This window comes from Procambarus clarkii, chromosome 64 (assembly GCF_040958095.1).
Source record: "Procambarus clarkii isolate CNS0578487 chromosome 64, FALCON_Pclarkii_2.0, whole genome shotgun sequence".
NCBI lineage: Eukaryota > Metazoa > Arthropoda > Malacostraca > Decapoda > Cambaridae > Procambarus > Procambarus clarkii.
The window spans coordinates 4,629,011-4,645,998 of record NC_091213.1 but is presented as its reverse complement, the minus strand read 5'-3'; the positions used below and the strand labels follow the sequence as shown (position 1 = coordinate 4,645,998).

At 38.0% G+C, this 16,988-nt stretch overlaps 1 protein-coding gene across 2 annotated transcripts in view; it reads left to right on the top strand.

The window, feature by feature from the left end:
• The window catches only part of Neos (nuclear receptor coactivator protein neosin), a 72,604-nt gene extending 56,000 nt beyond the window's left edge, over positions 1-16,604 (top strand). For both annotated transcript variants that reach the window (XM_045759806.2, XM_045759805.2), the window contains 2 exons: positions 109-357; positions 13,381-16,604. In XM_045759806.2, coding sequence (XP_045615762.1) covers positions 109-357; positions 13,381-14,027 — 896 coding nt within the window. In that variant the 3' untranslated portion in view covers positions 14,028-16,604. The remainder of the gene's footprint in view (positions 1-108; positions 358-13,380) is intronic.
• Positions 16,605-16,988: the final 384 nt, after the last annotated feature.

Genomic DNA, 16,988 nt, shown 5'->3' with positions numbered 1-16,988 from the left:
GTACTTTTTCAGGAAATGCTTTTTTTATTCTTTTAGTTGTGGAAAATCTTCCATCCAATAAAGGACAGGTACGATTCTTTGCATAATGAATTCTTTCATTTTGTACAGAACACCGCAACATGCCGGTTGACGATGCTTTGCGTTTAATTGAACAAAATTTTGGAGAGTATGTCAAGAAAGCTCGGCAACGGAATATTCGTGAGGTTGTCCCTCGAGATATTCGCAATTTGCTGCATGATTTACTCGAGATGCGTCCCCTCTCCATGGGTGACTTGGACAAGTTGATCAAGTACTTGAAGGAACGACAGAGCGTGCTGGTGGATGACCAGATTGAGCAGAAGCGAGAGACTGCTGCAGGTGAGATTGATATACGCTCATGGTTTATTTTTTAAGGATTTTAATGTTTCGTGGACAACGGCATAATTTGTTTCGCTATGCCAGGGAAAATGTACTGATGCAAGAAGACGTCTTGGCCATTTCTTCGGGAGCGACCCCCTTTTTTCGAAAGCTTCGTTTTTCATTTGATCTTCAATTTGATCGATTTCAAAGTTAAGGAGGACTGCTTCAGTTATCTAGCAGCAGTTTTTGGCTCTCCATGAATACACTTTTCTTTATACAATGTTGCTTTTTTTTTCAGGATAACGCTTAACATTGGGTATACTGAAGACAATTTCATTGCATGAGAGTTGTTTTTTCCCCTCGGTTTATTTTAATGTGAGTTTGTCTAATATTATCAGGATGGAGTGCTGATATAATAAATCAGCCACATGAATGATTGTATATGCTGTTACATTAATTTGTTTGCTAATTATTATTAGTTCAGTCCAGTATTTCAAAATCCTTTCCTGCTCTTAAGTGTTTTTGAAATACTGTACTAATTTTTACACGTGAAGATTTTGAACAGGGCTATGAATGTTTTATTAATGTATTACCTTTTATTTTTTTATTTATTTGGGTGCATGAACTGTATTGCCAAATTACTCCTGATAAGAAAAAAGCTTTAGTGTTCTATACCTCTCTTCCTAGGAAGATTTGTAATTAGCACTTTGGTAATTGCGTAAGTGTAGTTACAGAATGAGAGAGGCGCTCGTTGTGTCCCTTTGAAGCTACTGACGGATTTTGCCTCCACCACCTTCTAACTTGTTCCAACCGTCTACCACTCTGTTTGCGAAAGTGAATTTTCTTTCGGCAGCTTTGCTTAGTTAGTTTAAATCTATGACCTGAAGTTCCGGGTCAGGGAATTCTTCCCTATCAATTTATCAATTCCCATTACTATTTTGTACGTAGTGATCATGTCGCTTTTTTTCTTCCATCTTCTAGTTTTGGCATAATTTAATGCCTCTAACCTCTCCTCGTAGATCTTGTCCTTCAGTTCTGGGAGCCATTTAGTTGCGTGTCTTTGCACCTCTTCCAGTTTGTTGATGTGCTTCATAAGATATGGGCACCATACAACTGCTGCATATTCCAGCTTTGACCTAACAAAGGTTGGGAACAATTTCTTTAGTATTTCACCATCCATGTACTTAACCCTTAAGCTGCTAAGGGGTCCTGAGGAGATTTACACCCCTGTGCGCAAGAAAAAAAATATTCTAAAAAATTATTTCATCTTCTAGAAATGTTAATTTGTGTTCCCTGAGCACGGGGAAAAAAAATCGTAGGTGACATATTTCGGGCGCAATAGGCCGAAGAAGTCTGGCAAAATGTGGCCGTTGACAGAGCAGTCGTCAGAGGCGGTCAGCATCACCCGAGCTGACAGGTGGGAATTGCCACAAAGATGATATTATCTAATTATTTCAGTATCTTTGATTGATTTTTTCTACATTTTTTTGCAGTAATATTATTCAATAGTGTGTAGTGTGATATATTTATATAATAAAAGAGGTGAATCATCGCTATACTCAAAAGTATGGTGTGCATATTAACGATGCCAATATTATGTTCATAAAACAATAAACGAATAGTTTTGCTGTTATTACACTATATACACAGGTTATATATAAGTATCTGCATGTTTTGTTCACCGTAACGAACCACTAAGTTGGTATTGTGAGTCAAAAAGCAACAAAGAGTGGCCGCCACCCACCAGTCAGCCACTCGCTGCCACTCCTCCCTCAACAACACCTCACTAACTCACATTTTCCTCCCACCATATTGTTTTTGCTTTTATTCACTATATACAAACATTATAGAGAGAACCAATGAGCTGGTATGGTGAATGCGGGCAATAGCAGGTGAGCACACAGTCTCCCTCCCGCCCTCAGCATTACTACTCCCACACAGTGATAATTATCACAACAATCCTGGTCACTGTTATCACAGACAGGAGTCATCTGTAATACTGTCATCGCTAAATAATAGCAGTTTCATATTTATTTTGACATTTTTAGGCAATGCTGTGGTCACAAGCTGAACAGCAATGCTGTTAGCTCATGCTGTGTGTGCCAGCCTTGGTTGTTCCCATAGTACTGTGGCTCTCACACCGGAGAATATTGCCCACGATTTTTTTTTAACATGGAATCTGTTTACAAGAGCCCTGAGGACGCTGATGTAAACGCTGTGTAGCTGTGGGCCATTTGAATCGTGCCTGGCACCCTATTGTGTATATATATGCCATGTGCATGGTGAGACATGTTACTCATGTCTCAGTTTAAGTACTCAGACATGTCTCAGACATGTCTCATGTGCAGTTTAAGGGTTAAAAGCAATTTTGAAATTGGAAAGCGCAGCATAGGTTCCTCGCACAATGTTTTATGTGGTCCTCAGATGATAGTGTTCTATCTATCACCACCCCTAGATCTCTTTCTGTATCAGATTTTTTTTTCACATAATTTGTAGGTTGTGTGTGGTCTATGTTCTCCTATTCCATATTCCATAACATGGCATCTATTCACATTAAATTCCATTTGCCAAGTGGAGTTCCATACACTTATTTTGTCCAGGTCTTCTTGAAGGGCATGACAATCATCTAAGTTTCTTATCTTCCCTAGTATCTTAGCATCATCAGCAAACATGTTCATATAATTTTGTATTCCATCTGGTAGGTCATTTATATAGGCAATGAACATTACCGGTGCAAAAATTGAACCTTGTGGAACTCCACTTGTGACATTTCTAGAGTGATTACTGCCCTCATTTTTCTGTCAAAATTTGTTGTCCATGTTAGAAGCCTTCCCGTCACTCCTCCTATACATTCCAGTTTCCAGAACTGGAACTTTGGTGGGCCAGCCTCTTTGGTTTTTTTTTGACTCTAAACATTCTGGGCTCCCTGGGCCATTGACTACGCAGCGATGTGAAAAATATTTACAATGTTTTGTTTTCTAAGTTATTTGTTGGGGTATAACTATAAATTTGGTGTCAAAATGTTCACAATTAAATTCTCTGGAGAATAGATGCAAAAGCAAAAGTGTGTTTATAATAGATTATGCATGACAGCAATGGAATATGAATATTTATGAATGTCATCGGATGATGTGTTTTAGCTTTACCGGAAGGTTTACTGTCAGAGTGTGGGTGACACATTTTCATCCGAACGCAAAAGAGTTAATATGTTTTTAAGTCTAGATGTCCACTTTGTTGTTTTTGGTATTGAAGTTGTGGATTAAAGACTGTACTTGTTGACCACCCTTTCTGAGTATTTCTTCCTTACACTTCTATAACTCGATTGCATTTCCAACCTTTGTAGATACTGTCTTTTCTTATTTTTCCTCAATTTAAAGCCTGCCTGCCTGTCATCATCTAGCTTTTTCATGCCTTTCAAATTTTGTATGTTATGATAATATTTATTTTCTTCTCTCTTCAAGGGTTACTATTTTGAGTTCTTCAGGTATTAATCATGTCGCTAACCTTATAACTTTTTGAAGTTTCATTGTGCTTGAAAATGGGCAACTATCTTGCCAGGTTGCATATTCTGTTGCAGTCTCCCTAAAAAGAAAAATCCAGACCTAATCTGGATTTTTGTAAATTGTACTTTTGTGATTAGTCATCACCAAATTTTGTATTATTTATGTAAAATTCAAAATGAAAATAAACCATAGCATTTTGCTTTAAATATGCCCATTGGCTTTCCCCAGGCACCAACTACAGGTATTTTCCTAGTGTTGTGCTCAACCACAGTGTTTTTTTTTTTTTTTTTTTTTTTTTTTTTTTTTATAGCAATACTAAAGAAGTTGGCATTCATTCCCAAATTTTTCCCATGCTCTAATGGATCAATTGAAATTGATCACTAACCGAAATTTTACTTTCACCTTATCATTTGATGGACATCTACTCTCCCTAATTATTGTTTATAATGTTGGGTTGATGGATAAAGTTGTTGCAATCAAAACAATATTTACTTACTGTTCATACCTTAATTTTTCCTGTAATCTATGGGTGGATTTCACTATATAAAACTTTGCTTTCAACCCATTATATAATGGACATCCATCAGGAGAAGCTAACTCTAAAGATATCTCACCCTCATCTGCAGTATTTTCCAGCATCCAACATCTAAAGCTTACTTGTCAAGAGTAGGGCCATGACCCCCCTCTTTCTTTAGCTCAAGATTGTCTATGAAGTATCTTAGGAACCCTTGCCAGTAATTAAGGAGATACGGTTTCATAATCTTTTTAGCATCTCCACTGAGTCATTCAGACTTCCACTGAACAAAGCTTATCAAATCTCTCCACTCCCAAGATGAAAATCAATCACAAGATTTCTGTCAAGATGGGCCCTATTAACATATCCACACTCCAAACTGTTTCTTTGCACTAAGATTTTCTGACATTTATAAACCATATTTTTATGAAATGTCTTTGGAACCTTTTCCAGGAAGTGGTTTAGGATATATGGTTTCGTAACCATTATCAGAATTTAATTTGTGGTATAGTAGAATATAAGAAATTTGGAAAATATAATCTACAACAAATTATATTGTCTAATGATCCAAATTTCACTGCATTCCCTCCAGAATTTGGTGGTAGGCAAATTTTAATTATTGAATTGAGGGATTCATTATATGGAGTTCAAGATTTTTGAGAGAACACTGTATTTATCAAATATTGACTTTCTACAATACCAGTGCTGTATTTATAAAGTGTCCTATCAATTTCTAAACACTGTTCCTATATTTACTCCTTTTCCAAAGTTGCTGATGTATCCTGCTTATGTGAACTTCCAGTGTTAGTGATAGAAGTGTTACTACTTTTAATCTTTTTCTCTGATTTTGTATTTGCTTTCCCACACATGGTACAGATTCCTTCTACTGCTGTCATCTTTTCCTATATTCATTTTCTTACTTGTTGGGGTTCCACCATTAACCACTGTGATGCGCCGAGTTTATTGTGACATTTCCCCTGTGCGCATGAAATCAAGTGTTCCCCCAAAATTCTTTTTTCTTTGTAAAATGATAAATTGCCTTCACTGAATATGTCTAAGTAAAAATAAATACCAAATTCCCCTTACTTTGGCTGTGGGGACGTGGTCAAGGTGCGCTGTGACGTCATCAGGGGCTGGTCGCCGGTGCGTGAATTTCACCGACAAAGCGCGATCTTTTAATACCACATCAGACAGGTGTTTGGGAGCCAGAGGCGCGTGTGCCACCCATGTTTGCTCACTCAGTACTAACCCAGCCAGCAGCCCTAGGCATTCTGGGAATTTTTTCCAAGATGGCTGCCTCTCACTGGAGGTCCTAAGAGTTCGTTTCGTACACAACCAATTATGCACACATTTAGAATGGGTTTGAAAAATAAATAAAAAGTGTTTTCTCGGTTGGTGCAGTCCAGTGGTTAAGTTATATGTCTGCCTGCTCCAAATAGTTTGTCATGTTTTTCCTGTTGAACTCTACAGTCCTTCCAAGTCTCTCTAATCCTCATTTGCTTTGTAATGTCTGCAAACATTGATGTGTGCAATTGTACTTTCTTTAATTAGTCAATTACATTGGTTAGGAACAGCAAATGGCCTAGTACCAAGCTTTTTGGGATCCTACTTTATACATTCTTCCAGCCTGATATCTCATCATTAACAATAATTCTCTGTTTCTTGTCCATCAGGATCTTCCTTACCTAATTCAGTGTCTTATCATATTGCTGCTCTCTCTCTCTTTTGTTAAATACAATATGGAATTTTTTTGGCATCTAGGAAAATTTAGTCAACTGAAAATGAGGAGACGACGATGTTTCGGTCCTTCCTGAACCATTATCAAATCGATTGTAGAACACTGGTTTAGTCTTCGTATCTTAACCCATTGTTGTGATTCATAATCTGCATTTAGTCTATTCATTTATTACAAAGTTTTTCTCGAGATGCATCACCATTCTGTTGATTATTTTATCCAGTGCAGACAATGGGTCATAACGTGGCTGAAGAAATGATGACCAGACCACATACCACAAGATGAAGAAACGACGACATTTTGGTCCATTCTGGACCAATTATCAAATCGATTTATCCAGTACTTTGCATGTTAATAATACTGATCTTAGAATACACTGATTTTTGGCCTTTTCCTTTATTGAATATTGGGATTACAACTGCCTTATTGCTGATATTTGAGAATTCTCCAGTCACTTTGTTGTATTGAAAATTCTAGCTAGTGAATAAGATAGCCACTACAGTTTCCATCAGCAGCCATGGCTATACCTGGTTTAGGCCTTCTGCCTTTGTTGTCAAGTTTTTCAAGGAGTATATTTGTTTCTTCATTGTTGACTATACTGTCTTGTGTTGCTTATGGCTTTCATCTTTCATCCTGTCTCCGCCTTGGTTCTATTTATAGACACTGAACCTTTTGTCGAGGGTGGGAAGTGTGAGGAGTCATTGGCATACCACATATTGGCGATTCTTAATATTTGGAATATTTATTTATTTATTTAGAATAAATAAATAAAATATTATAAAATAAAACTTTGTTAAATACTGTATTTACAAAGTACAATTAGTTTTGCAAATATTTTGGTGTGTAAGTGATGTATTCTTGTAAAGCCATAGAGTTAGCCATAGTCTCCTGAGACTGATAGATGCCTACTATAGTGTTAAACTTAAAAACTGGAGCTGTAGAAAGGAGGGTTAGGCAACCCATGGTGTTGCATTGTGCGGACTGACCAACCAGCTGAAAAACTGTCAACCTCCCACTCTTCCCCAGATGATGAGTGATTGTCTAGTCCACTATGCCTTCTCCGCCTTCTCTGATTGTATGCTTACCTCATTATTTCTGCCTGTTGATCAGGCTGACTGGTTATGTAGCATGGCTCTTGTGCTGCAATTAAGCTAGAGAGCATGGGTAGCAATGAATGCTGTTTGGAGGAAATTGTAGAAGTGTCTTAAGTGTGATCCATTTCTCAGGATTTGTAAACAAGGATCATCTAATCCTTTCTTGAATAATTATCAAATAAACGCTGAAAGCAAAGATGATTAATATCAGTGGTGTTATTTATTTTGTTTAATATTTATGTATTATTGAATGGAAAGTGGAAGTTTTTAAGTGTCTGGAACCTATTCCTGTTTATACCATATGTTGTTAAGTAAACTTAGTGGATTTGCTACACACTTAGTTTTCTAGGAACACACGCCCTACAATTTTCAAGGGTTTACTATAGTTTCCAAGTGTCCTGTGGTTCACAAAATATATATATGTTGTCCTACTCCTCCTGTGTGCAGTATTCGTTTCCTTTCTACCCCCTTTGTCCATATTGCATTTTTACATTTTCCTTCTGGCTTCTTCCAGAAGGGAAATGATTGACAAAGGTTGTTTCATTTCCATTCAGTTTTGAAATGTTTGTTTACTTTTGACAGGTTTTCATTATCTTGAGAATGCATTATTGTATGGACTTGAAATTTTAAATATTTATTTAACTAATAACATATAGCTGATATTGAATTTGAGCAATGCAAATGCATTGAAATGCATTGCTCAAATGAATTTGAGCAATGCATTGCAAAAATGAATTCCAAGAATTAGAAACCTTCCTTATGAAGAGAGATTTAAAAAGCTTCATCAGCAATTGTTCATTCCTAGGCTGACTAGTACAGTATCTGGAATTTGTTAGCTCAACATGTTGATACAGGTGAAATTAAGTGATCCAACCATATGAAGTCTCTGGCACACAGTTGGCTCCTGGCTCATCTTGTTCCTTACATGATAGTTAAGATTAAAGTAGATTATTCCATAGTAGATACAAATAATAGTCTTATCACATAAGTATGTTGGGGCAGGCTTCTGATGAGCTGATGTAGGATAACACATCTTGGTATATAAATAGATAAAATTGTATAATAGAGGGAACCTAAGTAAGGTATTAAATACCGTATATGAACAGTTCCCTTTATTCTAGTGTTCTTTTTCAAGGCATCTGCATTATTCCTCATGGCTTCCAATCTGATACCTTCAGATTTACATGAAATTTGGTAGGATGTTGAGTAACATATACAAAAACTTATTTTACTCATATGTGATATAACATATGTGACATAACATATGTGAAGTAACATATGCAAAATTTTAGCCGTCAGTAATGCATAATATTCATGCAGCAGGGTTACCAATGTGATAACAAATAAAACTTTTTTGCTTACAAGCTCCCAAAACAATCAGAACTATGCTTTTAATTGAGGTAGAGATAGATGTTGGGCCTGTTTTGATGCCAAGGAATCACTTTTCACTAAAAATAGATTTACATTTTGTGTGTGTGTGTGTGTGTGTGTGTGTGTGTGTGTGTGTGTGTGTGTGTGTGTGTGTGTGTGTGTGTGTGTGTGTGTATATATATATAATAATCTATCTATCTATCTATTGCCATTTCAAAATCATATTCCCTTAACCTGGAATATGTAAGAAGGTTTATCTATAATATTTTGTGAAAAAATGTTATACAGTTAAATGCATTATGTTTTTGGTATAAGTTTTGGGATGGCTTTGGGAACGAGTTTTATAAAGATGAGGTAGTGGTGTGTAGTAGTTAAGCAAGTCTTACATCAGACAAGTTCAGACTTGTCTGATAGTGTGTGAATATATATTTCTCAGCTGGGTTGCCAATTTAGCTCCTTTTGGTGCATTTAACTCCAGTTCTTTCACATTTAGCTCATAATTTATGATCAAACTCTCTGCTTAGTTATCAAAACCAACATAAATGGAATGACGGTGTGGGAGCCAGAACCTGGTCACCTCAGAGAGATGCAGGGAGTTAAAAACTTTTTTATATAAAGTCATTCATGTCTGCAACCATCCAAGGTAAGGCACCCAGAAACTCGGCAAACCTAAACAGACTACTGCATGGGTTAGAAGTGAGATCCCAGCCTCAAAACCACTAAAAGAACTCTCCCTGACAATTTATTAAACAAACGGTCAAAAGTTAGTGAAAACTAACGCGCAGTAGTTCGCCCCACCTCTTTCCCTCGTTTGGGGGTTGGGGAGGGAGGCAGGCCAGAGCAGCTGGCCATTCCATGACCAATTCTTACCCTGAAGTGTGCCCGGTCAGTCGCCCTGGCTTCGGTCGCTTCAGCAAGACTCTTCAAGTGGCTTATCTGCTTAGTTCTCAGGTGTGTCCAATATCCTGGCCATTGGTTGGTTCCGTTTCCATCCTGTTTCCATTGGATGGACTGTCGCTGCCGATTCCCTTCCTCTGGCTTTGCCGGTCGTTCGGACACCCAGACATGCCCAAACATCCGGCATTGGCATGGTCTCACCTTTTCCTTTATCAATAAGTGGATCAAATCAACAAAAAAATATAATACGAAACAGTAGCCATCAATTTTATAAATTCCAGAAAGACCTGTTAATTATAAATTTGAAAACTGTGTTATAGAATTATTGAACAATTTACCTACAGCATTATAGTCGTAGGTTGATGGCTCATTTTAGGCGTTGGTTAGCAATATATACATGTGTGTGTGATGTGTAATGGGTGAACACCCATTACAGCTGGTAGCTTGGTTGGTACTATCTTCCGGTTTTATGGTCCTGAGTTAGGGGGGCTCCGATGGCTCAAGTAAGTGAAATACTGGTATATGAATGAGTGGGCAGATATGAATGAGAGCTTAATTGTGTTGGCTAATGGGTTGTGTGCAGTATTTGTTTTTCTTACATTTACATAAAGAGTTACCTTGAATTGAATTATTTTTTAACCTGACCATGAGACAGGTTGGGTTGAAAAGTGGACCGACCTTTTCGCATTGGCATGGTCTCGGCATCTCTGCTTCTCTATGCGGCCCCATTTCCTGACTGTGAGGCCTTGAAGGTAGACGCCTTTCGGCTGGTCAAGATGGTGGTGCCTTTAACTCTTTACCTTGGTCTGGCTCTTGCTCAGAGTGCTGGCATACCTGAAGTCCTACAAGGGCCGAGTGACTCTCCTGGCTCCTTAGTTGCTGGCCCAGCCTTGGTTTCAGGTGCTGCTTGCTTGGTATCCGAACCTGGGCATTTTTCTGCGGCTCTACCTCTTTCAGAGGGTTGGGCGAGTGGCATACCTTGCTGGTTATACCCTCTCCTATGCTCTTTGCATCTGAAGTTTTTGAAATGTGTTTATTATCATCTTTCTGGTGATCAGGTGGCTGTCCTACCTGCAGTCTTCTTCCTGGCTATAGTATGAATTCTCTTGGTGTTCCTGCTGCCATTTCCTGTCCCTCTGTCATTGTTCTTTGGTTTCCGTATGGGTTCTTCTGCCTTTCTTGGATGCTTCTTGATTGTCATACTTTGCTGAATACTGTTGCCTCTTATCGTGCAACTGCTCCAGCTTGCTTTCAGAGTTGATACCTCTTCTGCCCCATTTTGCATGCTTTCTCATATTATGTTTCACCTCCAGCCTGCTCGTGTGCCATGTGAGCCTGCCTGGTCCCTTGACCGAGTTCTTTCTTTTCTTTCTTCTGCTCGGTTGCCGGTGGCCCCTTCAGTCTGGGATTATTTTTTGTAGGTTTTGTTTTTTTGTTTTTGTTTTTGTTTTTCCTCTGGCCTGTGGTTGTCAGGTGGGTAAGCTTCATGTACTTCTTCAGCACCGGGGGTTTTGTTCCCTAGGTCTTGTTTTGTGTTTTGTTCATTCGCAGTCGGCTCCTCCTTTTCTGGAGAAAAATGCATCGGCTGATTTTCGGAGGGGTCCTTTGGCAATGGATGTTTGGTTGGTTTGGTTGTAGGGTGCATCATGCGCTTTGTCTGGTGATGGCTTTATGTCGCTACCTTTGTGCCACTGGTTCTGCTTCGGTGAACTTTTTATGGGTTGATCTGGTTTTCCTGGTTCCGTTCCAGTGCTTGTATTTCTCGAGTCATCCCCAGTGTCTTTATATAAAATATATAACTTTATATAAAGATTTTATAGTGCCACCACTCCCTGCGCCTCTCTGAGGGGACCAGGTACTGACTCGTAGTCCCCTGTAGGTCAATAAGAACTCCGTGACTGATGGCACCTAGTAGTATGGCACTGATTCAGTGTAATAGCTTCAGGTGGAGGGGCCACTGGGGCTCACCCAGAAATTGGCATTTCATTACATTAAATGCTGATTTTATGCCAATTCTTACGAACTACAACTTTTGATCTCACAATTTTCACTGCTTTGTGTAAGTCTCCAGGAGTCTTCCTTTCTTTTCTCTTCCCCAGGCTTTACTGGAACACCTGACTTGCTCTCTAGATCCTGAATGATGTTCCCTTTGTTTCCCTGCTTTTCAGTTGAATATTTATTCCTCTGCCACCTTTATCTTTGTGATTAAATGGTATGCTGTCTGTTGTCCATTTATTTCTGCCCACATATTCCACCTCCTAGACACATTAAATACCATCTTTTGGATGATTTTTAACTGTTGGCATGCCTTCTGAGGTGGTGATCTGACAATTAGCTGAGGCCATCTTCTGGAACCTTTTGGTCTATCTTTTCCATTGTCTCTACTGAATTCCGGTGAGCTGACTCGTATTGACTCACGCACTCGCACCCTTTCTTGTATTGATCTTTCTCTTTGCTCCGCTTCCATTTATGGAAACTTGACAGGAAAGGTCCTTGATGACCTTCATAACAGTGACCATTTCCCCATCTTCATGGCCCTTTTCTTTTCTCACCCTCCTCTCTCTTTCCCTTGGTAGCAATTTGATATGGCTAACTTGGAATCTTTTCACCCTTCACACTGCTCTTCCCAAACTGTCCAATCTGCCTCTCTATGCTCTCCTTTTTTTTACAACATCTTAATAGATGTTGCCCTCCACTCTGTTCCCCACTATACCTTCCATGACATGCGGAAGTGTATTCTCTGGCAAAATTCAGACTGTGCTTGTGCTGTATATACTGTACTTGTTTATATGATGAAAATTGTTTACAAATATGTGATAGTGTAAGTATGCTACATGTATGATAATTGGCATCTCAGGTTACCAATCTCTTAAGTGTGAGTAAACTTTACTCATCAACATGTCCCACACATCTCTCTCTCTCCCCCCTCATCTTTTATATATCCTCCCCTTTTGAACCTTTACACCTCCCCCTCATTTCGTCTCTACCCATTAATTCATCCAGTCATCTAACTTCTCAATCCCTTCAGTTCATTTACTATCTTCCATCTTGTGTCTCATCTTTTTCTCCCTGTTTCTCAGTTTTGGAATGTTTGTTATGTGTAGTTTTTATGGCAAAAGCATGCAAGGGATAATTTTTGTCTGTACAGTTTTTACATGTGTTAGTCTTTTGCTCTTTGGTTACTGACATAATTCTTGAGATGTCTGCAAGATTTACAGATCTTGATCTCTTACTTGTGTTTGAAGTAATGGGTAACACTAAAATAGTGGTTAAATAACTGAAGTTATATTCAATGAGTTATCTTGCATATGAGCTTAGTGTCTTGTGTTATACTTCCATAAAGCTTGGCTGTTGTGTGTGTATTGGGTAGGAAGGGGTTGTAACGAAACAGATGTCTCGGCTCATTTTTGTTGCTATGCTACATGTTTTGAGATTTCATTGTTAATTATTTACAACTTTTGATCCATAGAATTTTTTCCCGAGCTGAAACGTGAATGTTTCGAGTTGCAGAGACGCTGAAGGGCTAGTAGAAATAATAAAAAATAAAAATTCTGACTGCATGACATAATTGTTTGGAGAAATAACTTCCCTCCTCTCAATATACTTGTTCAACATTTGTCTGATGTGGTGTTTTTCTTTTATTGTCCTGTTTTAAAGGTATTATTTGGTTTCTTTATCCTTGTCTAATGTAAGGAATGTTTCTACTTCAGGTATGAACCTTTGCAGATTGATTGGGGATGACTTAACTTTTTACAGTACTGTATAATCTCTGTTAAGATATAATTGTGTATGGGTCTTTACTCCTCTGTAAAACAATGCATGGTAAGTTACGGAAGTGTACTACCTATTATTAAACTAAGGTATTTGATAGGCATTTCTCTAAATATTCATAAAACTGATTTTGGTTTTGAATATCTTATTTTGCAGGAGCAAGTGCAAGCCGACCCATGGCAGTTACATACCCTGGCTATAATTATGGTTCCAACACTGTTGTGGGTGAGACACCTGTCAGCCAGGGTACTTCAGCAGTAGGCACAGCTAATGCTGCTGCTGTTGCTGCAGCTGCTGCAGCTGCGGCGGCTGCTGCTGCTGCTGCTGTTCCTAGCACTGTCAGTGTAGTTCCCCCAACAGCAGCAGCTGCAGCTGTTACTGGCAGTGCTTACCCAGGTTATGCTGGTATACCAAGTGTACATAGTGGGCTGTATAATCCATATGGCATTACCACACATGTGCCAGCCACCCCAGTAGCTGCTCCCATGATGTCACATGGAGCTGTAGGCGGTACAGGAAATAAACAGTCCGAGTTACAGGAGAGGATCCTTAATTTGATGAAGGGTACTACAGCTGCTGCTGGTACTGTGCCAACTGGCGTACCTGCCCCAACAGGTGTGCCCGCACCTACAGGTGTTCCAGCACCCTCGGGGGTGCCGCACCCAAGCATGGTGCCACCTGTTTGGCCAACTGGCTTGTCCAGTAATTCCAACAAGGCTGCTTCTACAAATATAAAACCCTCTCAGTCTGCCTCTCAGAGTCAGAATTCGCTTTTTGCCGCTTACAATCCATGGAACCAATGAGTGTTCTGAGAAGTGTGTGTAACGTGTTTGCTTGAATTATTATTATTATTTTTAATTTTTTTTTTTTTGGGGGGGGGGGGTCGGGGGGGGGTTTATTTGTCACTGAATGTTGATGACAGCTGACACACTCATTTTTTTACTCTGTTAGGAACAGTAGCACCTGTAGTGCTGCATTTACTATTAAATACTAATTTAGTTATATGAATGCTGTCAGTAGGTACGAACTTGTTAAAAAGCAGAAATAATTTTTGTTTTCTTAATTTGGCCAAATTTTTATAATTATTTGGGTATTCATGGCATTAATTAGTTTTAAGTTTGTGCTGTTACAAAGTATTAATTTTGAAAATGATTATTACATGAAGTTGTATTCTTGTAGCTGAAAAGACTAGACATTATATTAGATAGTTGCTAATACAGTAATTAGACATTCTTGACTGACAAGGAAAAAATTTGACAACATATGTCAAATATTTCCAGCTCGTGTTAAAGATATGCTTTGGAAAGAACTTCACTAGATAAAGGTTAATTTGGAATAGTCATGTTAATCATCCAAAATGAAGGGGCTTAAATATGATAAGCTCAAGATCATGAATTACAGACATACTCTTGTTCTTCGTATATTGATTTTTATCAATTTACAATTTGAGATTGATAATTTTGAAAGTTGTGGTAATAATTCTCTGACATTTAATTGATTTTATTAGATATCAATATGGAAAATAAAAGTTTGTAGAGGATCAAAATTTTAACAGTTGGGTACTTTTCAGACGTTCGATTATTTGGATACACTAAAATGTATGGAGGGTTTATTCAAGTTTTGTTCATGCATTTACATATAATTGTATATTTACTGGAAGATGGATATTATCAAATTATCATAAGTTTGTCAACATTTCACTTTAAAAGAAGCCATGTGAATGTGGCAATTAATAGACCTAAATGGGGAGACGTGAGGTTCTGAGAACCTTGTAATGTATTTAAACAAAATAAATCTAATATTTTTGTGTGTGTGTGTGTATGTGTGTGTAAAAATTGGTTGCATTTTCATATCTATTTCTTGGCACTGAAGACATTTTTTGTTATAAATTATGCTGCTACTTTTCATCTTGGCATTTTAATTTGGCCAAATAATCGGGCTGTTGCGTGCGGTTATACCAGGCTTCCGCGAATTTGTTTTACTTCCCAGAGATGCAGCATATTAGCATAGCGTTAGCTGTGCAGCATTTAATCGAAGAACGTTTGCGGATTTCTCGTTTTAAACAATTTGCTACATCTGCGTTTTGAGGTTTTTCCGAGTTGCAGAGCTTTCCGTGCCAATTAATTAGACCCTTTTATTTACAGCCATAACTAGTGATCCCCCAGCAGACTCATCGAAAGAAGTTCCCCAACAGCTCTGCAATTTTAGTGTGGAATTTCTGTTACTACACTTTAGCAATGCTGGGATTTGTCAGCAGTGTATAGTTTTGACGTCAAAGGAGGGGTCCAGGAAACTGATGCGGGCACTCTTTATGATAAGTGAGAGATTATTATATTTATACGAAATCCGTTGAAATACAATATAATTTGAAAACTGCGCTAATTTGTATTTTTATATCGTATTTAAAATGCTGCCTTCTCTCCTAGCTCATTTGTCTGCCTTATTATATATCTCACTCAATTTTAGAGCATGGAAAAGGCTACAGGTAATACAGTACCTGTTTTATGCAGAAATTTGTTGCTTCTCGTTTTACAAAACAATAAATAAAACCTTTTTATTTCAGGGTATTGTGGTATTGATGATATATTAATTTATTCTGAAGTCTATGGTAAGTATTCGGATGGGATGGAAAGATGAAAATATCTTTCGGTATCGTACAGCAAACTTTCCAGCCATTTTTTATTTTGTTTTCGTTTCGTGTCTTCGTGCCGTGAAGTATCGGGTATTTTTAACATGTGATGTTTTGTGTGTGCTAGAAAATCATGACCGCTATATCCGTGCCCTTTCTTTGCGCTCATTTGACATCGTGATTTGTTTTGCCAGTGCTTACACTGTGAATTACTTCCACTTCCACATTTTTGTATCCGTAATTGGACATCTGGAGAAAATTATAAGAGCCGTGTATTGTTTACGTCTTGCCAGAACTGCAGCTGTGTGTTATAAGCCTGAAAGGTTATACTGTATAACATTCTGTATTGACTAGAAGACTTGGAAAGAAAATGTCTGCTGCTAGCAAGTTCCTTTGGTAAGAGGTAGGTAGTTGGTATATCAGCTTATCATCTAGAGTTCTAGACTGATGGGGCGTTGATATAACTGCCTCTCGTCTAGACTGATGGGGAGTTGGTATACTGTATCTGCCTATTATCTAGATAGATGGGGAATTGGTATATCTGCCTATCATTTAGACAGATGAGGAATTGATATATCTGCCTATCATTTAGCCAGATGGGGAATTGATATATCTGCCTATCATCTAAACTGATAGGTAGGTCATATCACTGTATTTAGGATTACTGACAGTCAGATATCCAGCTAGCATTAGCCTCATGATAAAGATCAAGTTTATCATTTTCTTAAATAAAAGATTATGCTGCAGTGTATTGGAGTCTTTTAATTACCTTGTAAACTAAATATTCTCCTGGTATCCCAGGAAAACCAACACTTTTCTTTTTTTATGATTTATTTCATCAAATTAATTTTTCCTCGAAGTTTCCATTCATTATTTTGAGAATGCCTTATTGTTTTGACTTGAAATTTTAAATAGAATTATTAAACAAATTCTGTATTTTAACTTTAGCAATACTGTCTATGCATTTTTTCTTTTGTTAAATTTTGAGCCACTATTGAATAGAAACCTACAACACTTATGTATTATCATTAAATGTCCTTCCTTTCATTATTGGTCTGTAACCTAAAGGCTTACTCTTTGGTTCACCTTTCATAGAGATCTCATGTTAAGTTTAAAGGGCTAACCCCAGATACTT